Source organism: Chroicocephalus ridibundus, chromosome 4 (assembly GCF_963924245.1).
Source record: "Chroicocephalus ridibundus chromosome 4, bChrRid1.1, whole genome shotgun sequence".
Taxonomy (NCBI): Eukaryota; Metazoa; Chordata; class Aves; order Charadriiformes; family Laridae; genus Chroicocephalus; species Chroicocephalus ridibundus.
This window is the reverse complement of record NC_086287.1, coordinates 55,780,471-55,799,268: the sequence shown is the minus strand read 5'-3', so window position 1 is coordinate 55,799,268 and position 18,798 is coordinate 55,780,471. Positions and strand designations below refer to the sequence as shown.

At 46.8% G+C, this 18,798-nt stretch overlaps 1 protein-coding gene across 1 annotated transcript in view; it reads left to right on the top strand.

Moving 5' to 3' along the window:
• Window positions 1–5,961: 5,961 nt before the first annotated feature.
• The window catches only part of CLMN (calmin), a 77,992-nt gene continuing 65,155 nt past the window's right edge, over window positions 5,962–18,798 (top strand). The window contains exon 1 of the mRNA XM_063332721.1: window positions 5,962–6,182. Coding sequence (XP_063188791.1) covers window positions 6,101–6,182 — 82 coding nt within the window. The 5' untranslated portion in view covers window positions 5,962–6,100. The remainder of the gene's footprint in view (window positions 6,183–18,798) is intronic.

Genomic DNA, 18,798 nt, shown 5'->3' with positions numbered 1-18,798 from the left:
TTAGCATCTACTGGGGCAACAAATCTTCATAGTGTGCTGGAGCATACAGAAGGGAACCTGAAGGTCCTGAATTCAGTTGGTCACACACGACTGAGAGCAAGGCAGGCTCAAAAGGGCAGAATTACACAGTACTGACACATGGATGAAACTGGCTGCATCCTGCATCCATCAGAAACAGAGGAAAAATAGGAAGGGGAAAAAAGGGAAAAATAATGAGCAAATTTCCAAAAACTATATAGAGTTTGTACTGTGTCAGGTCTTCTCTGAATCAAGGAAAGGTTTTCCCCTAGTGAAGGGGGAGATTTTGAATTAAAGGCCCATGGCAACAGAAGCAAATCAGCTCCACGAGTACATAATATTCAAATGAGTTTTACATAACTACCCTCCTTTTCTTCCAACCTTCAGACTGCATGAAAGAGTGGCAGAAAACCAAACTGAATGTAAGAAAACCAGCCTGCAGGCCAGACAAGGACCTTTCCCATTGCCTCTGTCAAATAAAGCATGCATGCTCTCTATAAATAACACCTTAAAATAAACCACACTTACCTAAGTAAATGAAAAAACAACAGAAGAAGGACTGGGAGTGACACACACCATCCTCCTCCCACAACACCAGCTGTCCTGGTGAAGAATCAGGAGGACCTCACCTTTGCACATGGAAGCTGTCCCTGATGTGACACCATCACCCAAAAAGACACGGTCTTCAAAATACCACTGCTCACTGGAAAGTGCATCGTGCTACAAACTCCACCTTGGTAGCAAGCAAATAGAGCAAATTCAGCTGAACACATCCAAGTCAGAAGCCACCAGAACTCCTGGCATTTTTCGGAGACTGTGTGGTGAAACTTATTTACAGCACATGGAGACCTTCTAGCAAGCCCCATGGTCTACTTATTGCCATTACGCAGCAAGAATTGTCGTGGCTTATCAGTGTGGCCTCAGTGGTGGACTTCTGAGGGTCAAAGAAGGAGGAGACACAACACAGCAGAAGAAGGGAAGCCAGTCAACATCCGGAGTTTGTACATATGCTCAGCGGTACGTTGAGGCAGGGCCAACAGCCACCACACCTCTTCTTCTCTTAGCATCTGAAAGGCCCCAAGATGAGGACCGGTTTAGTGGGGCGCAGCACTCCAGTTCCTAAGCTGGTATCCATTTTTTTGATTGTATCAATTTATCAATGAATTCACTGCTTGTTATCGAACTTTGGTTGGAGAAGCAGAACACACATTTTAGTGCACCATCCCTTACCTTTAAAGAAAAATCATGAAGCACTTCCATTTCATATCTTATTCTTTTTTTTTGTGTGCATGACCTCACTTCCTCCAGTTGCTTAATCCTCTTATTACAGTATCTCTCATTCCTTTTGCACCTTTTCCTGAATGTCTCCTGTTCAGTTGGTTAAATTAGACTGTCTTTTTTCTCCTGACTTTTCCTATGTTTTGCTTTGAAAGTCTATTTTACATGGTACCTCTCCCATGGTTTACATGTGTGTGGGCAGAGGAGCCAGACTAAGGGGTGGCTGCTGTCGGACAGGGTAATAGAAACGAAATCTTCGCTTAGCTATTCATCTGGCACAGCTAATGAGTCTTTTCTCATGGTTGGCACTCCTTGGTGCTTCAGATAGGGGCTAAACGAGGAAAATGAAGCCTTGATGAGACCTACGGTGGCGTGATTACTGCCTAGAAATGGAGTCACCATTCAGGTCAGGTTGTACTGTAGCTGTAAAATATGAGAGTTAAATAAGAATTTGGATTACTTTCCTGTGTTACAGACTTCAACTTCCCTCCCTTTTCCTCATTCAGCTATAGAGTAAAAAAAGCCTCCATTTTCACTCATCTCCAGGAAGACTTCAGAAAAACTAAATGGATTAAAAACTGGGTGAGACCTTCACCTTCTCTGTAGCCCCTTTTCAAGGAGCCAGAAGAGCGTGCCAAGACTCAAGGGCTACGCCAGTAGTGCAGGGGCAGGACCCAAATGCCCACCACCTTTCCAGAAGCACTATTTGTGGTGGGCGGAGGAGCACCTTGCAGGCCTGTTTTGGGACGTTTTGGGAGCGTGGGCAGAGGGAGATCTGTCAGGAATCAGCGTGAAGATGTTTTTGTAGCTCTCAGTTTTGTAGACCAGAGCAGCCAGGGGTGGCTAAGGCATGTCTGCATAAGAAGTTACGCTTCTGTGAGGTCTGGGGTGAATATGCACATGGATGCACCTATTGCAAGATAAATGACATCTTTTTCTGGTTACCATTGGTCTGGAACTGGTTTACACAAAGGCAGAAAAGAATCCATTCCTGGAATGATTGTTCAGATGGAGAACTCTGTTTATAAAGCCAAAGCAATTTAGCTACAATGGCATAAATACCTTCCTTAATTCCATAAATGGCTTCCTTTGTGTCAGACACCTTCCCTTGCCATTTTAGCAGGAGCCACAAGGCACCCTCCATCTGGACAGGCACAAAGCCTAGCTGTAGGATTTGAGGGTTTTATTGCTGCAATCTGACAATCTTAGAGTATACATTTTCTTCTCAAGCTGAGAATTCAACTCATTAAATCACCCACAGGTAAGATATGCAAAGGATGGTAAACGAAAAGCTTTTTAAGATCTCTATTCTGCACACACTAAAAAGAAAAAAGATGAAGGTGATGTAGAACAGTGGTAAGTTCCCCATGAACTTCCTATTAGACTCCCTGCCTTCTCATATGTGACCAAAATCTTTTTTTAATAAACCTGTTATTATAGTTCAGAGTCTCTGCCAAGTGTTTACGGTGTTGCCCTGAGTACCAAGTCTGAGCCAAGGGACTTAATTAAATGTAACCTGCTTTTTCAGTTATAGAATTGTCCTTAAACATCAAAAGGCAAGTGAACTTTAATAATAAAATCTGCAATCACTTTCTGTTTAAGAGAAGTTCTTTACTCCTCACTGTATATAATCAGTTACTTCTTAGAAGGCATATAGTCTTTTCACATATAATTTCCCACAAGCATTTACAGATTTTATGACAAGTAACATAACGTTTGGAGTTCTGGCTTTATGTGAGAATCTCAGATTTCATACTTTCTTCTTGAGCTGATTCATAGACCTCACGGTTGCAGGGAAGAATGTAAAAACTTAAAGAAGAATGTTTATAAAGGATGCCCCTTTTGATCTCACCATCTTTTTGTGTCCTTACAATTTTAGAGGCTTAGCTTTTCATTTTGGAGCACTTAATTCTGCATATATTGCAATCTTTTTTACAACCGGCTCAGAGGAGGTTCTACCTAGGAGGTCTTCTGCTAACCGCAAAGTTAGTGTGGGGAAGGCGCTGACGAGCTATCTGAAAGTCTCGGATGGACAAAAGCAGGCGACACAGTTGCTGCCGCCCTGGACGGAGCTGCACACCTGCTAAGTGAAACTGGACCAGAGTTTTCATTACGGCCCAGCGTATTCATGTAAGACGAGGTCGATGCAGATTCGACTGATGCGCTGGGCCAGAAACCAGAGAGGCCAAAGCTGACAGGTGGACCTGGACCCCAGGCCAGGGTTGAGATCCCGCCTGACTCACGGGCAGGAGGAAGGCAGGCTGCGATGCTGATGCTCCTGCCTCCCGTCTGTGCAGGACGAGCCAGTGCCAGCCTGTGCTGCCTGCCCGACCACACTAGTCAGCGCCGTTCTGCCGGGATGTTCTCCTTCAGACCGTGGGGGTGCACAGAGCAGATGCTTTCCCCGGTAAGAGAGGTTAAATGCCTCTCTCCTCCCGCTCCGTGGAAGTTTTAGCTTCCCTGTGCCCACAGCGTTAATCATTTACAACACCTTAAACCCAACCTGACCCCGAGACCCAGGCTGTGCAGGTCAAACGCAGTTCCCCGGCAGGACTGGAGGTGTCGGAGGCGCCGGGGCTGCACCCTCAGCCACCCCGGTCATGGAGCTGGGCAGCTCTCGCACAGGGGCAGGGAGCCGGCTGAAGGCAGTAATTAGCCCCAGAAAAATATGCGGAGAGCAATGAATCACAGCTGTAACATCACACGTCAGGTGGGGCTGGCAGCGAGGAGTTACCGGATTGCTTCCTCTGACCTTTGCTCCTTCTGCTGCTGAAGGTTGCCGACTGTTCCACTTCTTCATTTACCTGTGCCTCATACCAACTCCCTTTCTCCAGCTGGCACCCTGACCACAGCAAGCGGTCACTGGGAGGTCTCACGAGCAGGCCAGTGCAGCCTGGGACAGGCTATCTAGAGCCCTCACCAAACCCCAGCTCCTGGAGCGTGCCCACGCATGATGAGACAAAGCCTCAGCTGTCCCCACCCGGCATTGGCAGTAGTCCTTCTTGGAGCAGTAGTGTGGACTGGCCATCCCTTCCAGACAGGATTTCACCAACGCTGTGAAGCCATTCACCTGCGTTTCCCACAGCCACACCAGCTTTTTCCAGCTCCACCTCTAAACACGGTGCTGATGCATTCAGCCCGCTCAGATACCTCCTGGAAAAAACAAGTCATCCCAGCGCAAAAAGAAGTCAAAGCCTGGCATTGCCGTTTGTGCGGATCTGGCTGATTTCAGATGCATTTTCCTTTTCATGAGCTGTTTCTTCTGATGCTTGAATTCAGGCTTATAAACTCTTTGGCATGGCATTTATCTGCCTTTGCATTTGTGCAAAACTTTTAGGCCTTGACATATAAACAGCAATAAAGCTGTTTATTAATATAATATAGATATAATATATTAATAAAGTCCCAGACTCTTGGAGACTGGATTGTGGGATAGCTGTCTGGTGCGTATTATAGCGGTGACGAATACTTCACCTCTTAGATGCTTTATGGATGACTTTGACTTCTCACCATCTCCATCTGATTTTGAGCCGTAAAAGGGAAATCACTGGAGCAGGCTGTGGGAAGAGCGCTGCATTCCTGAGTTGGGTGAAACAACTGGTTGTGTGGAGTAAGCGTTTACTTGGGATCACATAAACACTTCCAACATGAAAGAGCCACAATCTCTCCATCCCTGTTTGTTTATATTTAACTTTGTAGATCTCGGCTTGTGTGTTTTGCTAGTCTAACTAATGATGCTATACTAGTCTGACTGGGTTGTGTCAAAATTTTCTGTTTACATTATGGAGTCTTCATGGCTTAAAAAGAAAACAGGCACAAGAGTACAAATAGTGGTATATTGTAATGAAATGCCTCGTATGTAAAGGAAACGCTCATGCTGTTCACCACGTTTGTAGAGCGCAGATCTTAGTGATACTGAAGAGCCCTTGATAAAAATTACTGCCCAATTTTGATGAAAAATGGTGTAAATGCAGATGTTCGAAGTGAAAATTCGCCACAAAGGAAATCTGACAGCCTAAACAGACTAGCAAGAACAGGCTAAGTGAGTATGCAAACGGCTGATTAGTGTTTTAATTTAGAGTGGCGCTCATTTCACCTCCAGGAGGAGAACCCCTCTGCCCTTCATACTTTCCCCTTCCCCTTCTGCCGCCGGGGTTGGGTGACATTTACGCCAGGGGAGGACACTCCTCCCGCCGCCGGCCATAGCGAAGGGAAAGCGGGCAACAGCTCGGTATTGCTTGCAGCCCCCCCTCAACTGCTTCGGCAAGAAAAAACCCCACGTTATTTCTTGCCGGTGCCCGCAGGGCCGCTCCCCGGCGGGACGGGGCGAGGGGCGGCGGGGACGATGCTCCCTTCGGGGCTCCGCAGCGCCGGGGCCGGACCCGCCGCGCCCGAGGGGGCGGCCGGGGAAGGGGGGTCGCGCTGCCGCCCGCCCCGCTCCCCGGGGAGGGGACGCGGGAGCCCCCCCGCCGCCGGTGAGGGGAGGGAAAAGGGAGGGGAAAAAGGCGAAGAGCTGCGGGCGGCCGGAGGGGGGGACACGGCCAGACCCGCGCCCCGCTCCGCCCCGCTCCGCCGCCCCCGGCCGGGCGGAGGTAGGGAGGGAGGGAGGCGGGCGGGAGGGGAGGGGAGGGGAGGATGGCGGGGCGGAGCGGAGAGGGGCCACCCCCCCCGCTCCGCGCCCGCCGTCGGTGCCGGTGAAGGCGGCGGTGGCGGTGCCACCGGCTCCCGCCGCCACCTTCCCCCCCCCTCTCCCCCGCCCCTCACCGCGGCCCCGACCCCCGCAGCGGGCGGCCCCCGCGTCCCCATGGCCGGGCAGGAGTGGGACTGGTTCCAACGCGAGGAGCTCATCGGGCACATCAGCGACATCCGAGTGCAGAACCTCCAAGGTAAACCAACACCCCCGCAAGAGACCCCTCCCTCCGCCCCCCGCGCCGCCCCGCTCCCCTTCCTCTCCTTCTCCCGCCGCCGCTCCTTCCTCCCCCGCCTCTCCCCGCGCCCTGCCGCGGGGCTCCCCGCGCCTCCCCCCCACCACTCCCCGGGCTCCCCGAAGCGGGGGCGTAGGAGCCAAAATTCCGCCCCCCGCAGCGGGATGGACTGGGCGCGGGGGCTCCGCGGGGGCGCGGGGGATGCTGCGCCGGCACAGCCGGTGTCCCCGCCCCGGGAAAGGGGACACACGCGCACACACACACGCTCTCTGCCACCCCCAGCCCCTTGCTGAGGGCCGTCGGGGAGGGGGCTGCAGGCTCCGGCGGCCCGTCGGGGGCACCTCGCCGGCTGGGCGGTGCGGAGCGGGCGGTGCCTCGGCGCTAACGGGGAAAGGGGTGTGTGTGTGGGGGGGGCTTCGCCTTTCCTTCCCCCCGGAGCCTGGGCAACGCGTCCCGGGGGCTGGGTGGGGGGCAGGAGCCCGCGGGTCGTGGCGGGTCGTCGGGGTCGTCGGGCTCCAGGTCCCTGTCAGCGCGATGTGGAGGGATGCCGGTGGCTACCCCAGCGCTCAACTCAGTGTGCCTCCTCACAGGCTGCTGTTGAATAAACATGGGCAGAGCTTTTTTGGATAAAATCACCTACGAGATGCTCTCCTCTCCTGCCACAGGCTGTGCTGGCGGAAAGGATGCAAATACCGAGGTTTGAATGTAGTTCGGCATCCATCTAGTAGTCCCTCCAAAGTTCTGTTTGCCCCTCACCAGCTAATGCTTCGAGGTGGGCAAGGACGGCAAGAAAGAAGAAACGGCAGCAGTGGTTTATGGGAGAACAGTTCGTTTAATGTAACACACCAGTCTTAATCAACAGCTTGCATTATACAGCAATGTATCTTCGTGTTCCGTAAAAATAATAGACTTGAATTATAGGTCATTATCTCTTCCTGTTTATGCATAATGATATTAAAGCACTGTCTACTGGCGCAGGCAGTGCAGTTGCTGGAAATTAGTTTTGGTTTGGCTTGATTATAGAAGATGTGTAATTTATCAGAAAAGACACCCAAATTAGCCATTCTTTCATCTCTGATGTTGTATTAATGCAGTGATCTGCTGATGGGGTCACTCCGCAACATCCTGACCTGCATCACCATAACCTCTGAAATTCGGATTTTGAGTATAGCCAGGGCTGTTGATTCCAGGTTGAACTCCCCTTGGGTTTTGACAGTCTCTCATTACAGTGTAATTCTACATTTCTGACTCCTGGCTCTGTCTCTTTCGATTCTGTGTGTTAGCACGGATGGCCTGCCTCTGATTTCTTGTTGCTCAAAACTGTAGCGATTAAACCAGGTTTAGTCCTTAATTCATGTGCATTTTTTTTTGAGAAGGAATAGAAAAGAAATCTATTCTTTAAAAAAAACCCAACATGTTTTCGGCTTTGCCTCGCCGTCATTTGTGTAAGAAGGAGTTAAACTCATTTCCCTTTCTGGAACTTAAAATGCATTTATACAGATGCACACAGCCTTCTCTAAAATTCCTATAGGCCTGTAGGAGAATCTCATCCTACAGGGCAAATTCCTCTGAATAACATTATGTTCATGAAAAAGCCCTCCTGTTCCCTTACCATACAAGAGGAAATTTGAGAGATAAATTAGTTGTCACCTTGCTTATACTGCTAAATAGGGTTTAAAGAAGTTTTACGCCCCGTGTGGGCCATCATAGGGGAGAACAGGCATTTCTTCTAAGGTGCTGCTCCAAAGCAAGTGATAATATCTATCACTTACAGTACATATGATTTGTAACACATAGTTCTCACATTATCTTCTGGAGGTGAAAAACATTTTACAGATGGTGAGTCTGATACTCGGGAGAGTGTGATTTTTGTCACTCGGGAGCTCAGTGGCAAAGCATGGTGCTTCTTCTCAGGATCCGCTCTTGCAAAATGGCAGCATATGCTCTATGTTCGTATGTAGTAATTAAACTTGCTCCTGCTTTATAAGTCAAAATTCATTCCCTCAAAACAATGCAGGCTGAATCACCACGGGTATCATTGTCTATCAGTTGCAGAATCAGTAGCAGTTTTGATGCGCTAGAAGGTCGTGAGTATAAGATGGAAAACTAGCCGAGGGCGATGCAGAGTTCCCAGCAGCACCAGCAGAGCTCCCGCAGGGCCACGCTGAGGGCCACGTGAAGGACCTCCGGTGGCGAAGGTCCCCATCTGCTGCTGTGCCTCCTGCTCTCTTGCAAGACCAGCTGAGTTTAGGGTAGGTGCTATGAAGTTGGTGGTTTGCCTTATTGCAGAACGCTTCCTTTCAGTGGGACATTTTGTATATGTGAGGGTGCTTCCCAGTCTCGGGCGGCCCCATGAGATGCATTTAGAGTCGAGTGGTGTCTGCGATGCACAGGGAGTATGTTGTAAGGAGAGGATGGGAGGCGGCAGCTAAATGTTTGCAGATATGAACAGCCTCTGGAAACACTGGCATGTCAGTGTGCAGAGCTGGAGACTGACCACCTGCTTCTGCTGATGCACGGAGCCAGCCAAATATGAGCTCTTTCAGGTCTGGAAGGCAGGTAGAGGATTGCTGTCAGGCTGTGTCCAGCCATCCTACCCAGATGGAAGAGCCCGAGATGAGCCCAAGTGGTGATGGCCATGAGAAACGGTACCTGAGCAGCTTCGCTGGTCTTAAAGTTTCTGCAGGCATCACACAGCCATCTGCTGTAGCAGTTTTCCATACCCTTTTTGCCTCCTTTTTTGAAAGCTAAAATTATTCATTTCTCTTGAAAAGTTCTTCGGTATGTCTTAGCTACGCTATAGAGCACCGCTGACGTAAAATACTATTTGAAGATGGCATATGCTGTTTCAGCCTGCTGCATCTTCCCCCTCTGGTTTGGTAGTTCTGCATCCAGGGAGGATCCAGGATGCTGGTTCCTGGGGAGCGTCTGCTGTCACAGGGAGGGTGCAGTGGTATGATCTCTCCACATTCAGGAGTTGTTCCAGGTGCACGTGCTGGGTGCGGAAGTAGCCTCAGGAGCTGTATATCCCATCATGTAACTGATGGGGGAAATCACGGCATGTGCGGGGTTTTCAGCTTTTTCACAGAGACACCAAAAGTGACAGCCAGGGCTGAAATTTACTAAACTGACTGGACACAGGGAGGAAAAAAAGATGGTTTTAAAAATGGAATCGCAGCTGGATACTTAGGCGTAGGATGATGGGTTTTTATTTTCCCTTTCCATCAAGATCTGAGATTTTCCATTTTATTTCCTTAAATGAAGGAAGCGATAGTTTTCAAAGCTGTTGCAGGTAAGTGATGCTAAAAGCCAGGCGCGCCGCTTCCGTTCTCGACAGCGGTAATTTCAGGGAACAGAAGCGAAAGTGACAGTCTGATGGAGAAGGGGAGAGGGGGATGTAAAGAGGGAATAAGCGCCCGGGGTGGTGATGCACAAACCAAGTTCCTCGCTCCAGGTCTGTTCAGTTTCTAAATGCGTTTAATAAACTGATATTCTTGTGCTCTTTGTTCTGTTTGTATATTCTCCGTAGTGAATTTCTCCTCATACTGAAAGAGAAAAATGGAAAGCCTGCGCAGAAGGTAGGAGCGCATCGTCAAGCAGTGGAATGCTCAATAATTAATTTCCTGCCAGGAGATGTGGTGGTTTTTTTTCTCTTTCTTTCATTACAACACCGGCGGGAACATTTTGTTACAACACAAGAATATTTTAAAATCTTCCCTACTGGAAGCTTGATTTAGGATCATCAAAAATATACTCCCTTATGTGGTGAATTGCGCTCACTCACTAGAAAGAGGCAACATCCTCAGCAGGAATTACTCTCTCTTAGATGATATTTTGGTCCTGAATTCAGTGCTTCGCAATAGCCCAAATGTATATTTAGTAGTAGGTATCCTTCCTCACATTCCTTGGAATGAAATGTGTGGAGACAAATCCTTGTGTGGTCAGATGGTTTTCATCTGGCAAACAAGTGCTGTTACCACAATTTAAAAATAATTAAGGTTTGAACGTTCATTTCATGTATCTATGATAAGGCCCACGGGCTGGGATGGTAGAACTCTACCGTTCTTCTATCAGGGGACTAGACAAGGAGCCCAAAGTCCTGCTGCTCACCATTTTGCTGCTGACTCCGGGTTTGATCCAGAACCCAAAGAAATCCACAGGCTTATATTCCTTGATTTCAGTAGATTTAAATATTTTCCTGAGTCTCAGGCTTGCTCTGCTGAGGGTTGCACCCCATCCATGCCCTAGTTGGTACCTTTGGGTGAATCAGTCATAAACTCCCAGCACTCTCTGAATTTGTTTGTCTTCCCCTTTGGATCCTCAAGATACAAACTTTTACAAGCTTTGAACAGCATTACTGTAGTTGTTACTGATATGAACCACAGCTTCCTTTGAGATAACAGGGCTGAAAACCTGTGTCTTAAGAGGTAATAAGGGTGCTTAACTCATAATAATTAACTCTTTCAGTAAAAGTATCTACATATCTTTACTCTGGGGGGATGAGGCATCTCTGATGGACAGCCAAAGGCAGGTGCTCACAGTCAGTCAGGAACTCTTGAAAATGTTTCTGTATTTTTGTTTATCCATTTCTGCATGCAGCATAATTCTTACGACTGTTGCACTTAACTACCGCGAGCAATCTTTTCTTTTCTAATTACAAGATACAGCAGCATTCAACCTGTTTGCTACAGCTTGACGTGCCTTTCAAACACATGGAAATTTTATAAATGGAAGGGAACATTTCTTTAATGTACCCATTCATTCTGGCAAAAGTAAGGTGCTGTAACTCTTCATTACTTTAACTCTTCCGTAACTGGTCGCCACATGCGGCAGGATTTCGTTCTGCCTTTAGACATGCTTGTTTCAGTGGAGCTCTTTGTAGATTAAGGCGGCGTTTGGAAAGATCAAGTTGCCTGGAGAACCTTAGACAAAGCACTGTAGAACCACAAAGTGATCCTGTTCTATGTAAAAGTGAAGTTAAATAGGCCTGAGAGTTATCAATGCGAAGCACCGAAATAAAGATTTAGATTCGGGCGTCAGAAACCAAAGGCGATGCTGGAAACATGAGGTGGAGATGGTCTCCGTAAGGGCACTCTCGTAGCCGGCAGTGTTTGTCACAGTGGGAGGCAGACTTACCTGCTCCGGGTGTAGGAAACCCTGGCAGTGAAATAAAGGAGCAGTAAAAGGTAAGGCAGAGCACACACTGCATGTTTCAGCACGCAGTTTTAACAAGGTCAGTGCCTAATTTCTCTAACAAATTAGAAGTCTGGGCTCTCTGTCCCATTGCGTGGATGAAATTACACCAAATTCAAATCATGCCCGGTAGCTCCGCAGTCAAATGAAGTCGTACACCCGTGCATTAACGCTTCATCCTAAGAGAGACTGTTTGTCTTCGGCATGGAAGCATGGACCTGACTCGAGGTATGGGGTTGGTGCGATGTTGCTTGCCAACGTCACCTTCTCTGTCTTCCCTTGGCTGTTGCTCAAGGAGTGGCCGCCCCCAGCGTCAGCAGAGCCCGTGACACCTCAGTCCGTATCCCTTGCCCAAAGTGGAATGGCGTTAGTTTAAAAACGACAGTCTTCAAAACACTGTGTTAAAACCGGTGCCGATATAGAAATATAATGTGCTCCTCAGTTTCTCCTGCTCGTTTTTCGGTTTGTCCACTCAGCTTGGACAGAAACTCAAACAAATGTCTTTCTCCTAAAGACAATTTCAAGGTTATGTCACTCACATCCTGAAGTATTTGTAGCCTTTACTTTGAAAATACTACAAAGGGATGACTTTGTTTCGTCTTTCTGTTTAAGACAGCTTTCCATTGGACTAGAAGAAGCAACCTTGGGCATTTTGGCTTGTCAGTGTCCATTTAAACGCTGTTGTTTATGTCCTATGCTGTTCCAACTTACTGTTATTGCGGAGTGATTGTTAAGGGGATATGTCTAAAGGGGAAGAGCCAAATGTTATCTGTCTCTTCACGGAGAAGTCAAAAAGATTCTTCAGATTACGTATTCAGGAGAAGAAATTGCCAGATGAGCAGTCACGTCTGTGTCAGTGCCGGCGTGGTGAAGGGCATCACAGCACCTTTTAAGAAATGAGTGCCTTTTTCTGCTTCTCTCTTTACCTGCCCTTCTATTTTTATCTCTCCCCCACCAGTTAAATAGAGGGACTGTAGGTGGGGATTGCAGGATGGATTTTACTTCGTTGTAATTGCAGCCTATTTCTCTGCAAACAGCTGAGCTGTGTGTTAGCTGCAGTTTGAGGCTTGATAGCCACAAACACAAGTTTAAATCGGCATCTTCTACGGAGGGTCATAATAGCAACAGCCTGGATGTCTATAGTGTGGACAACTGTGGGCATGTAACCTGCAACCATGGAGGATTTATTTCTAAGACCAGAAATCCCACTAAATCTGAAAAGATGATACCAAAACCACCTAAAAAATAACTCTGATCTCTATGCCCACTGCTTAATTTGACGGTGTGATTCAAGGTATACTTGTTAAAATAGTGTAATACTTTGAGGGATTGTGTTAATTATTTTCCACTAATTCAGACGTATGTAAAACCATATTTTATGCTGTAGTATCTTGAAACTTATTCCTGATATATATTGGTGTAATTAAAACCCAGTGAAGCTATGAACAAGTTACCCTGTTTTTTATACTTGTTATGTTAGCATCTTTCACTGTTTGTAGTCAGAAACGAGGTCTTTCTAGACCAGTATTGTTGATTTGCTTCGTTATGGAGATTTTTATGGTTTTCTCTTTTGGTAGCATAATTCTAGCTGTTTACGGAATAAATGCTCACTAAATGTGTGCCACAGGAGTCATTTCAAATGGAAACATTTATATTCCAGTCCTTGTTGTCTTTAATGTATATATCCCCTTGGATCTTCATCCTATCCTAATTAAGACATGATGAGTGTGTTTTGGGGTGTCCCAAGCTGGGCAAAGAAGCCTCTGCTGTTGTGTAGTTTAGTGGCATCCCAAGTAACAGGAGATAGGACAAGAGTAAATGGCCTCAAGTTGTGCCAGGGGAGGTTGAGGATGGATATTAGGGAAAATTTCTTCACTGAAAGGGTTCTCACATTGGAACAGGCTGCCCAGGGAAGTGGTTGAGTCACCATCCCCGGAGGTATTTAAAAGACATGTAGGCGTGGCGCTCAGGGACGTGGTTTAGTGGTGGTTTTGTCAGTGTTAGGTTGATGGTTGGACTCGATGATCTCGAAGGTCCCTTCCAACCTAGACGATTCTATGATTCTATGTCAGGGATGCTCTACCCAACCCACCAAATGGCCCAGCTAGATCGGGTTGCAGCACCAGTGCCTTCACATGCACAGGTATTTAAAGTAGAAGACTAAATCTTGTCTGAAGGCAGTCAGTCGTATTCTACTTGTCTATACTGGTGGGTTTGTGACCTTTTGGGCAACTGGACTTCTCAGTTTTCCGTTCGGTGTTTGAGTTGGGTTGGAGACTCTTGTAGTTACCTGGTTGTGAAACAAGTCTCGAGTGTCTAATTAACCTTCATCCCTGTGGGTGCCGTGGTGCTCTTGTTCTTATACTGAGACCCCCAGGGCAGGTTCTCCGCTTTTTAGCCAGACTTATGTGGATGCTCAGATTTAGGTCTCGCACCTGGGATTGTCCCTCAGAGGGACTGAAACTCTCTCAAGCAGTGGTTGGCCACAGTGGCACAGCAGTTGCAGGCTCCAGGTTAACAAAGAGCCCTTAAAAGAAAGCGTTTTGTGTGTGGCACCAGGAAGAAGGTATTTACAGGGGAGAAAATGAACTTCAAATACAGTGTCTACATGCGTTTTTTGCCTCCTCACCCAGCTTACCACCGCTGTCAATGGTAACTTGGCACCTCTTACTGTTTTGGACCTGTCCCTCAGGCTAACTCTTTTGTAAGTACTTCTGAAACCTGTGACAGGTCTCCGATGTGCACTGATCTCGCTAGTGCCTCGTAACTCTCAACTGCTTATAGTAAGCTACACTTTTTATTCTTCCAGCTTGTTTTTCCTATGTTTTCTTAAAGAAATCCAAATAACAGTACAATAAACCCCTCAGTGATCATACAATCATAGAATGTGTTTGGGTTGGAAGGGACCTTTAAAGGTCATCTAGTCCAACCTCCCTACAGCAAGCAGGGACATCTTTAACTCAATCAGATCAGGCGGCCATGTGTTATTCCTATGTTGAGGGCCGTAATCACAGCCTGAACCATCCATTTCACAGGACTCCGGCTGAAAGTATGAATTTTTGCCAAAGCACAGGGACTGGCTGCGTGCATTAATGGTCAGAAGTAATTTGCCGTTTTGCTTTAGTCTTTGCAAAGATCCACCCCCCAATATATATCAATAGGTGTTTTGCATATGCAGTCAGAGTAGTTCACAGCTAAGGGCTGATTATGCTTCTCTTGGCTCAGTGAAAAATGGGAAGGGCAAGAGAATCCTGGCAGCAGGACAAATGAGAGCCATGCCAACGAAGATAACTTTGTTAAAAAATGATCCTTCGTACGGCTGCGTCCAGACACGTGATTAAAGCTTTCTGTCTCTTACTGATGTTCGTGATAAACGTGAACTTCAGTTATAACTTAATAAAGATATAGCATTTATAAATAACATAGCATGAAATGTTGGGCTTATTCAGACTTATTGCCTGGGATATAGGTAAGAAATATAATAGAAATAATAGAAATAGAAACACAAACCTGTCTGGGCTGTTTGCCCAGGGAGAGTAACCAGGCAAACAGAAGTGGGCAAATGGGGAAATGGAAAAGCGGAGCACCCGATCCCAGGTCCTCAGAAACCTCGTGATAGGGCAAGAGGGGCCGCGGCCAGCACTGCCGTGTGATGCTTAAAATCGGTCAATCATGAAAATCCTGCCCAAATGAGAAGGCAAGCTTTCAGAGACAAAATTCCCATTGATTCTCCCTTTTGGACAAGGCGCTTGGTAGGCCTTTTTCTATTACAAATCCTGAGTGATTCCAGCAGTTACTGTTCAGAGTAGCTGGGAAGAGTTTGGTCCCTGTCCTTGTTCTCAGATTCCACGCTGGTAGGGGACTTCCTGGCCCTGGTGATTAATACCACTGAGCAGCATTTAGTTCCTGTTACTCTCAATTGGTTTTTTTTGACCTTTATTTTTTTTTTAAAGATCTCCCTGGATACAGGGCAAGGAGTGATTTGAAGTTACAGGGAGTCTTGCATGAGTTTTTCCATTTCTGCCTGTTGCAAAGAAAAAAGTTTTTGAGGGACCTAATGTTAATTAAAAAGAACTTGTGCCCAGCCTTCTTCCAGAAGTTAATACAATTATTGACCTTGGCCGAAAGAAAACAGAGTACGAAATTTTTGCTGGCTAAGCTGCATTTCTCCGTTTGAAGGTAGATGGTCTTTTTGATGTATTCAGTGTTGGCCTTTCAAAACTTTAAAAGATTCTGTGTTTATCAGAAGGATCAAAGAAGATAAGAGATTTAATTGTCTTCAAAAACTGTGTGTATCAAGAGGAAACACCATGTTTTGGTTGCTAACACAGCTATGGGACGCTATAAAATCCTTCATCTGTAATGCTGCAGTTGACAGCATCACTCATCATGAGTTTATTTTAATTTAAGAACTTGGAGGTCGCACCAGGGTGACTACTCTGAAGTCAGGAAGTGGTAGTGACCCTGGTGACGGTAGCCCATGCCTGCAGGAGAAGGACAGCATATGTTTCCCATCCAGTCCCAGGCGTCACCGAGAGAGCCCATCCTCAGGTGCTGAGAGATCCAGGTGTAGCTGTAGAGGTCTGGAAAGCTGACACCCATCTGTCTCTGAAGACTCGTTTGCAGTTAATTAACACAGCCTGTTATAATTAATAACTAATTGACACAGCCAGGGTCCTGCATCTGGGTTGGGGCAACTCCTGGTATCAATCTATCAATCAATCAATCAATCAAGGGACTAAGAGCAATCCTGCTGAGAAGGACTTGGTGGGGCTGTGGGGTGAAAAGCTGGACGTGAGCTGGCAATGTGTGCTTGCAGTTCAGAAGGCCAACTGCATCCTGGGCTGTATCAAAAGAAGTGTGGCCAGCAGGAAGAGGGAGGTGATTCTACTCCGCTCTGGCGAGACCCCACCTGGAGTATTGTGTTCAACTCTGGAGTCCTCAGCACAAGAAGGACATGGAACTGTTGGAGCGGGTCCAGAGGAAGGCTATGAAGATGATCCGAGGGCTGGAGCACCTCTCCTATGAGGACAGGGTGAGACAGTGGGGTTGTTCAGCCTGGAGAAGAGAAGGCTCCAGGGAGACCTTATAGTGACCTTTCAGTACTTAAAGGGGGCCACAGGAAAGATGTGGACAAACTTTTTATCAGGGCCTGTTGCAATAGGACAAGGGGTAATGGTTTTAAACTAAAAGTGGGTAGATTTAGACTAGAAATAAGGAAGAAATTTTTTATGATGAGGATGGTGAAACACTGGCCTGGGTTGCCCAGAGAGGTGGGAGATGCCCCATCCCTGGAAACATTCCAGGCCAGGTTGGATGGGGCTGAGCAGCCTGATCTAGTTGAAGATGCTCCTGCTCATTGCAGGGGGTTGGACTAGATGGGCTTTAAAGGTCCCTTCCAACCCAAACCATTCTATGATTCTATATTCAGTTTCTGTTTCAGCTTGTCAGATCTTGGGTATCTTTCAAATACTTGATGCCCTTTAATTTGGGGGGTGGGTGTCTAAGCATTTTTTCATTATCCATCCCACAGCTGGTGTTAGAGCAAATTTTTTTCATGCATGTTGAGTCCTTCACTTTTATGCTGAGACTCATGATGGAAGCCAGTTGCAGAGGTGGTCTGGATGCCTACAGCGAGCTCAGATGAGCCCCCTATGTTGCGTCGCTCAGGCCGGTAGGCAGCTTTGTCATTCAGGCACTTAATTATGGACCGAATGTTCACTTGACCTCTCATATTCTCATTTCACTAATGAACCAAAACTGACAAAGAGTGACTGACTGCAGAGCTGCTGTGGTTCAGCTCTATGAGCCAAAGTTTCCGCTCATTTCATTTATCACACTAATGATCAGTTTTGGAGCCTGAACACAAACTGCTTCTCAAGAGCTGCGTGGAAAACACAGCTTAACGTGCTAACCTGATGTCCATGTGACAAAAAGATTGGCATGGGCTGCATTTTGGCTTGCCGGTCCTGCTACACGTGTATGTTCTTGCACGCTGCATCCTTCTAGAAGGATGGGGCTGCTCTGGGTGTGGAAGTAGCATTTAATAACTGTGGCCCTACAGAGAGGGTCCAAGCTTGAGTTCTGGTACTCAGATAATACTGATGTGTGTAGGCCTTGTGTTTGTCTCGAGTAAAATTGAAATGTGCTCTTAATACATTCTAGCAGGGGTTTATTTCTATTTCTTTAATATTTGAGTGTCTCATGGTTTTGATGCATTTCCCTAGGTGACACCCTTATGTTGGGGTTGGGGATCAAAGCCACATGAAAGCCAGAGGATTTATTTCAAAGTTATCCAGACAGCCTAATGACATACTTTTCTGTACGTGAACATGAAAAGTTTTGGTGGAGCAGGCCTTGAACCTTGGTATTCTCTTTTGAAGGTGACCATTGTAACTACCTGACCAAAGTCCACTCTTCCCACCTTCTATTTCTCTCCCTCACCATCTGACAACAAAAGCTAACGATGTCATCTATCAACTCACATGAACTGTGATACGCATATACTGCCTTGGCTATTGTAAATTTTTACAACTTGCTAATTCACATGAAGCTACCAACTCATCTTTCTTCCCAGCATGTGGTGTTCCCATGTTTGGTGGCAGGTGGTTTCCTTCTGGGTTTGCTGGTGCTTGTTGGTGTTCTCTCCAGTGCACACCAGTTGGTGTGAAGGCTAACTGAGTGCAATCAGATTTCATTTTGGCTTGGCTTAGGGGTTTTTTAATGCAAGAAGAACAAAATGTTTGTGGAATGGAGTCAAGCTGCTTTTTTCTACTTCTCCCTATTTGTGAAGATGTATTTTTTTGAAGCCTCATGTTGGTCATCTTTATGAGTTACTATCTTATCATCTTCAGGTAAAACCTTTTTTCTCCAAGTGCTTTGTAATTATCTCAGTCAAGATGCAAATGAGCTGTGCTCCCTCTGCCTCTTATTACTAATGCTTTCAGTTCACTGAGGTTGTTCCAGGAGTTTTGTTTGCTTTGGTTTGAGTATGTGTTGCTAGAAAGGGGATAAAGTGGAGCTGGGGAATGCAGAGAACTTGCTACTAGAAGCTGGAAGAGGGTAATTCATGATGAGCATCTCCAGGAACTAGGATTTGTTTTCTTTGAGGAATGTATGCTAATAAAAGCTTTCCGTTTGCATGCATAAATGAATCAGATTAAATTTTATCCCAGGCTGAACTTGCTGTCAAATCATACTCTACTGTGCAGTTCTTGGAGTCATCCAAATGTTATTTTTACGGAGAGCAGTGCTACATCCGCTGTCCTGAAACCGTCTCTCCCTTCTGCGTGGGTCTGAAAGAGCTTGGTGGGGTAGAGAGGAAGACTAAGGGAGAGCTTGCTTAGGGCATGGATGAGTCACACTAACCCTGCCTGAATGTGGA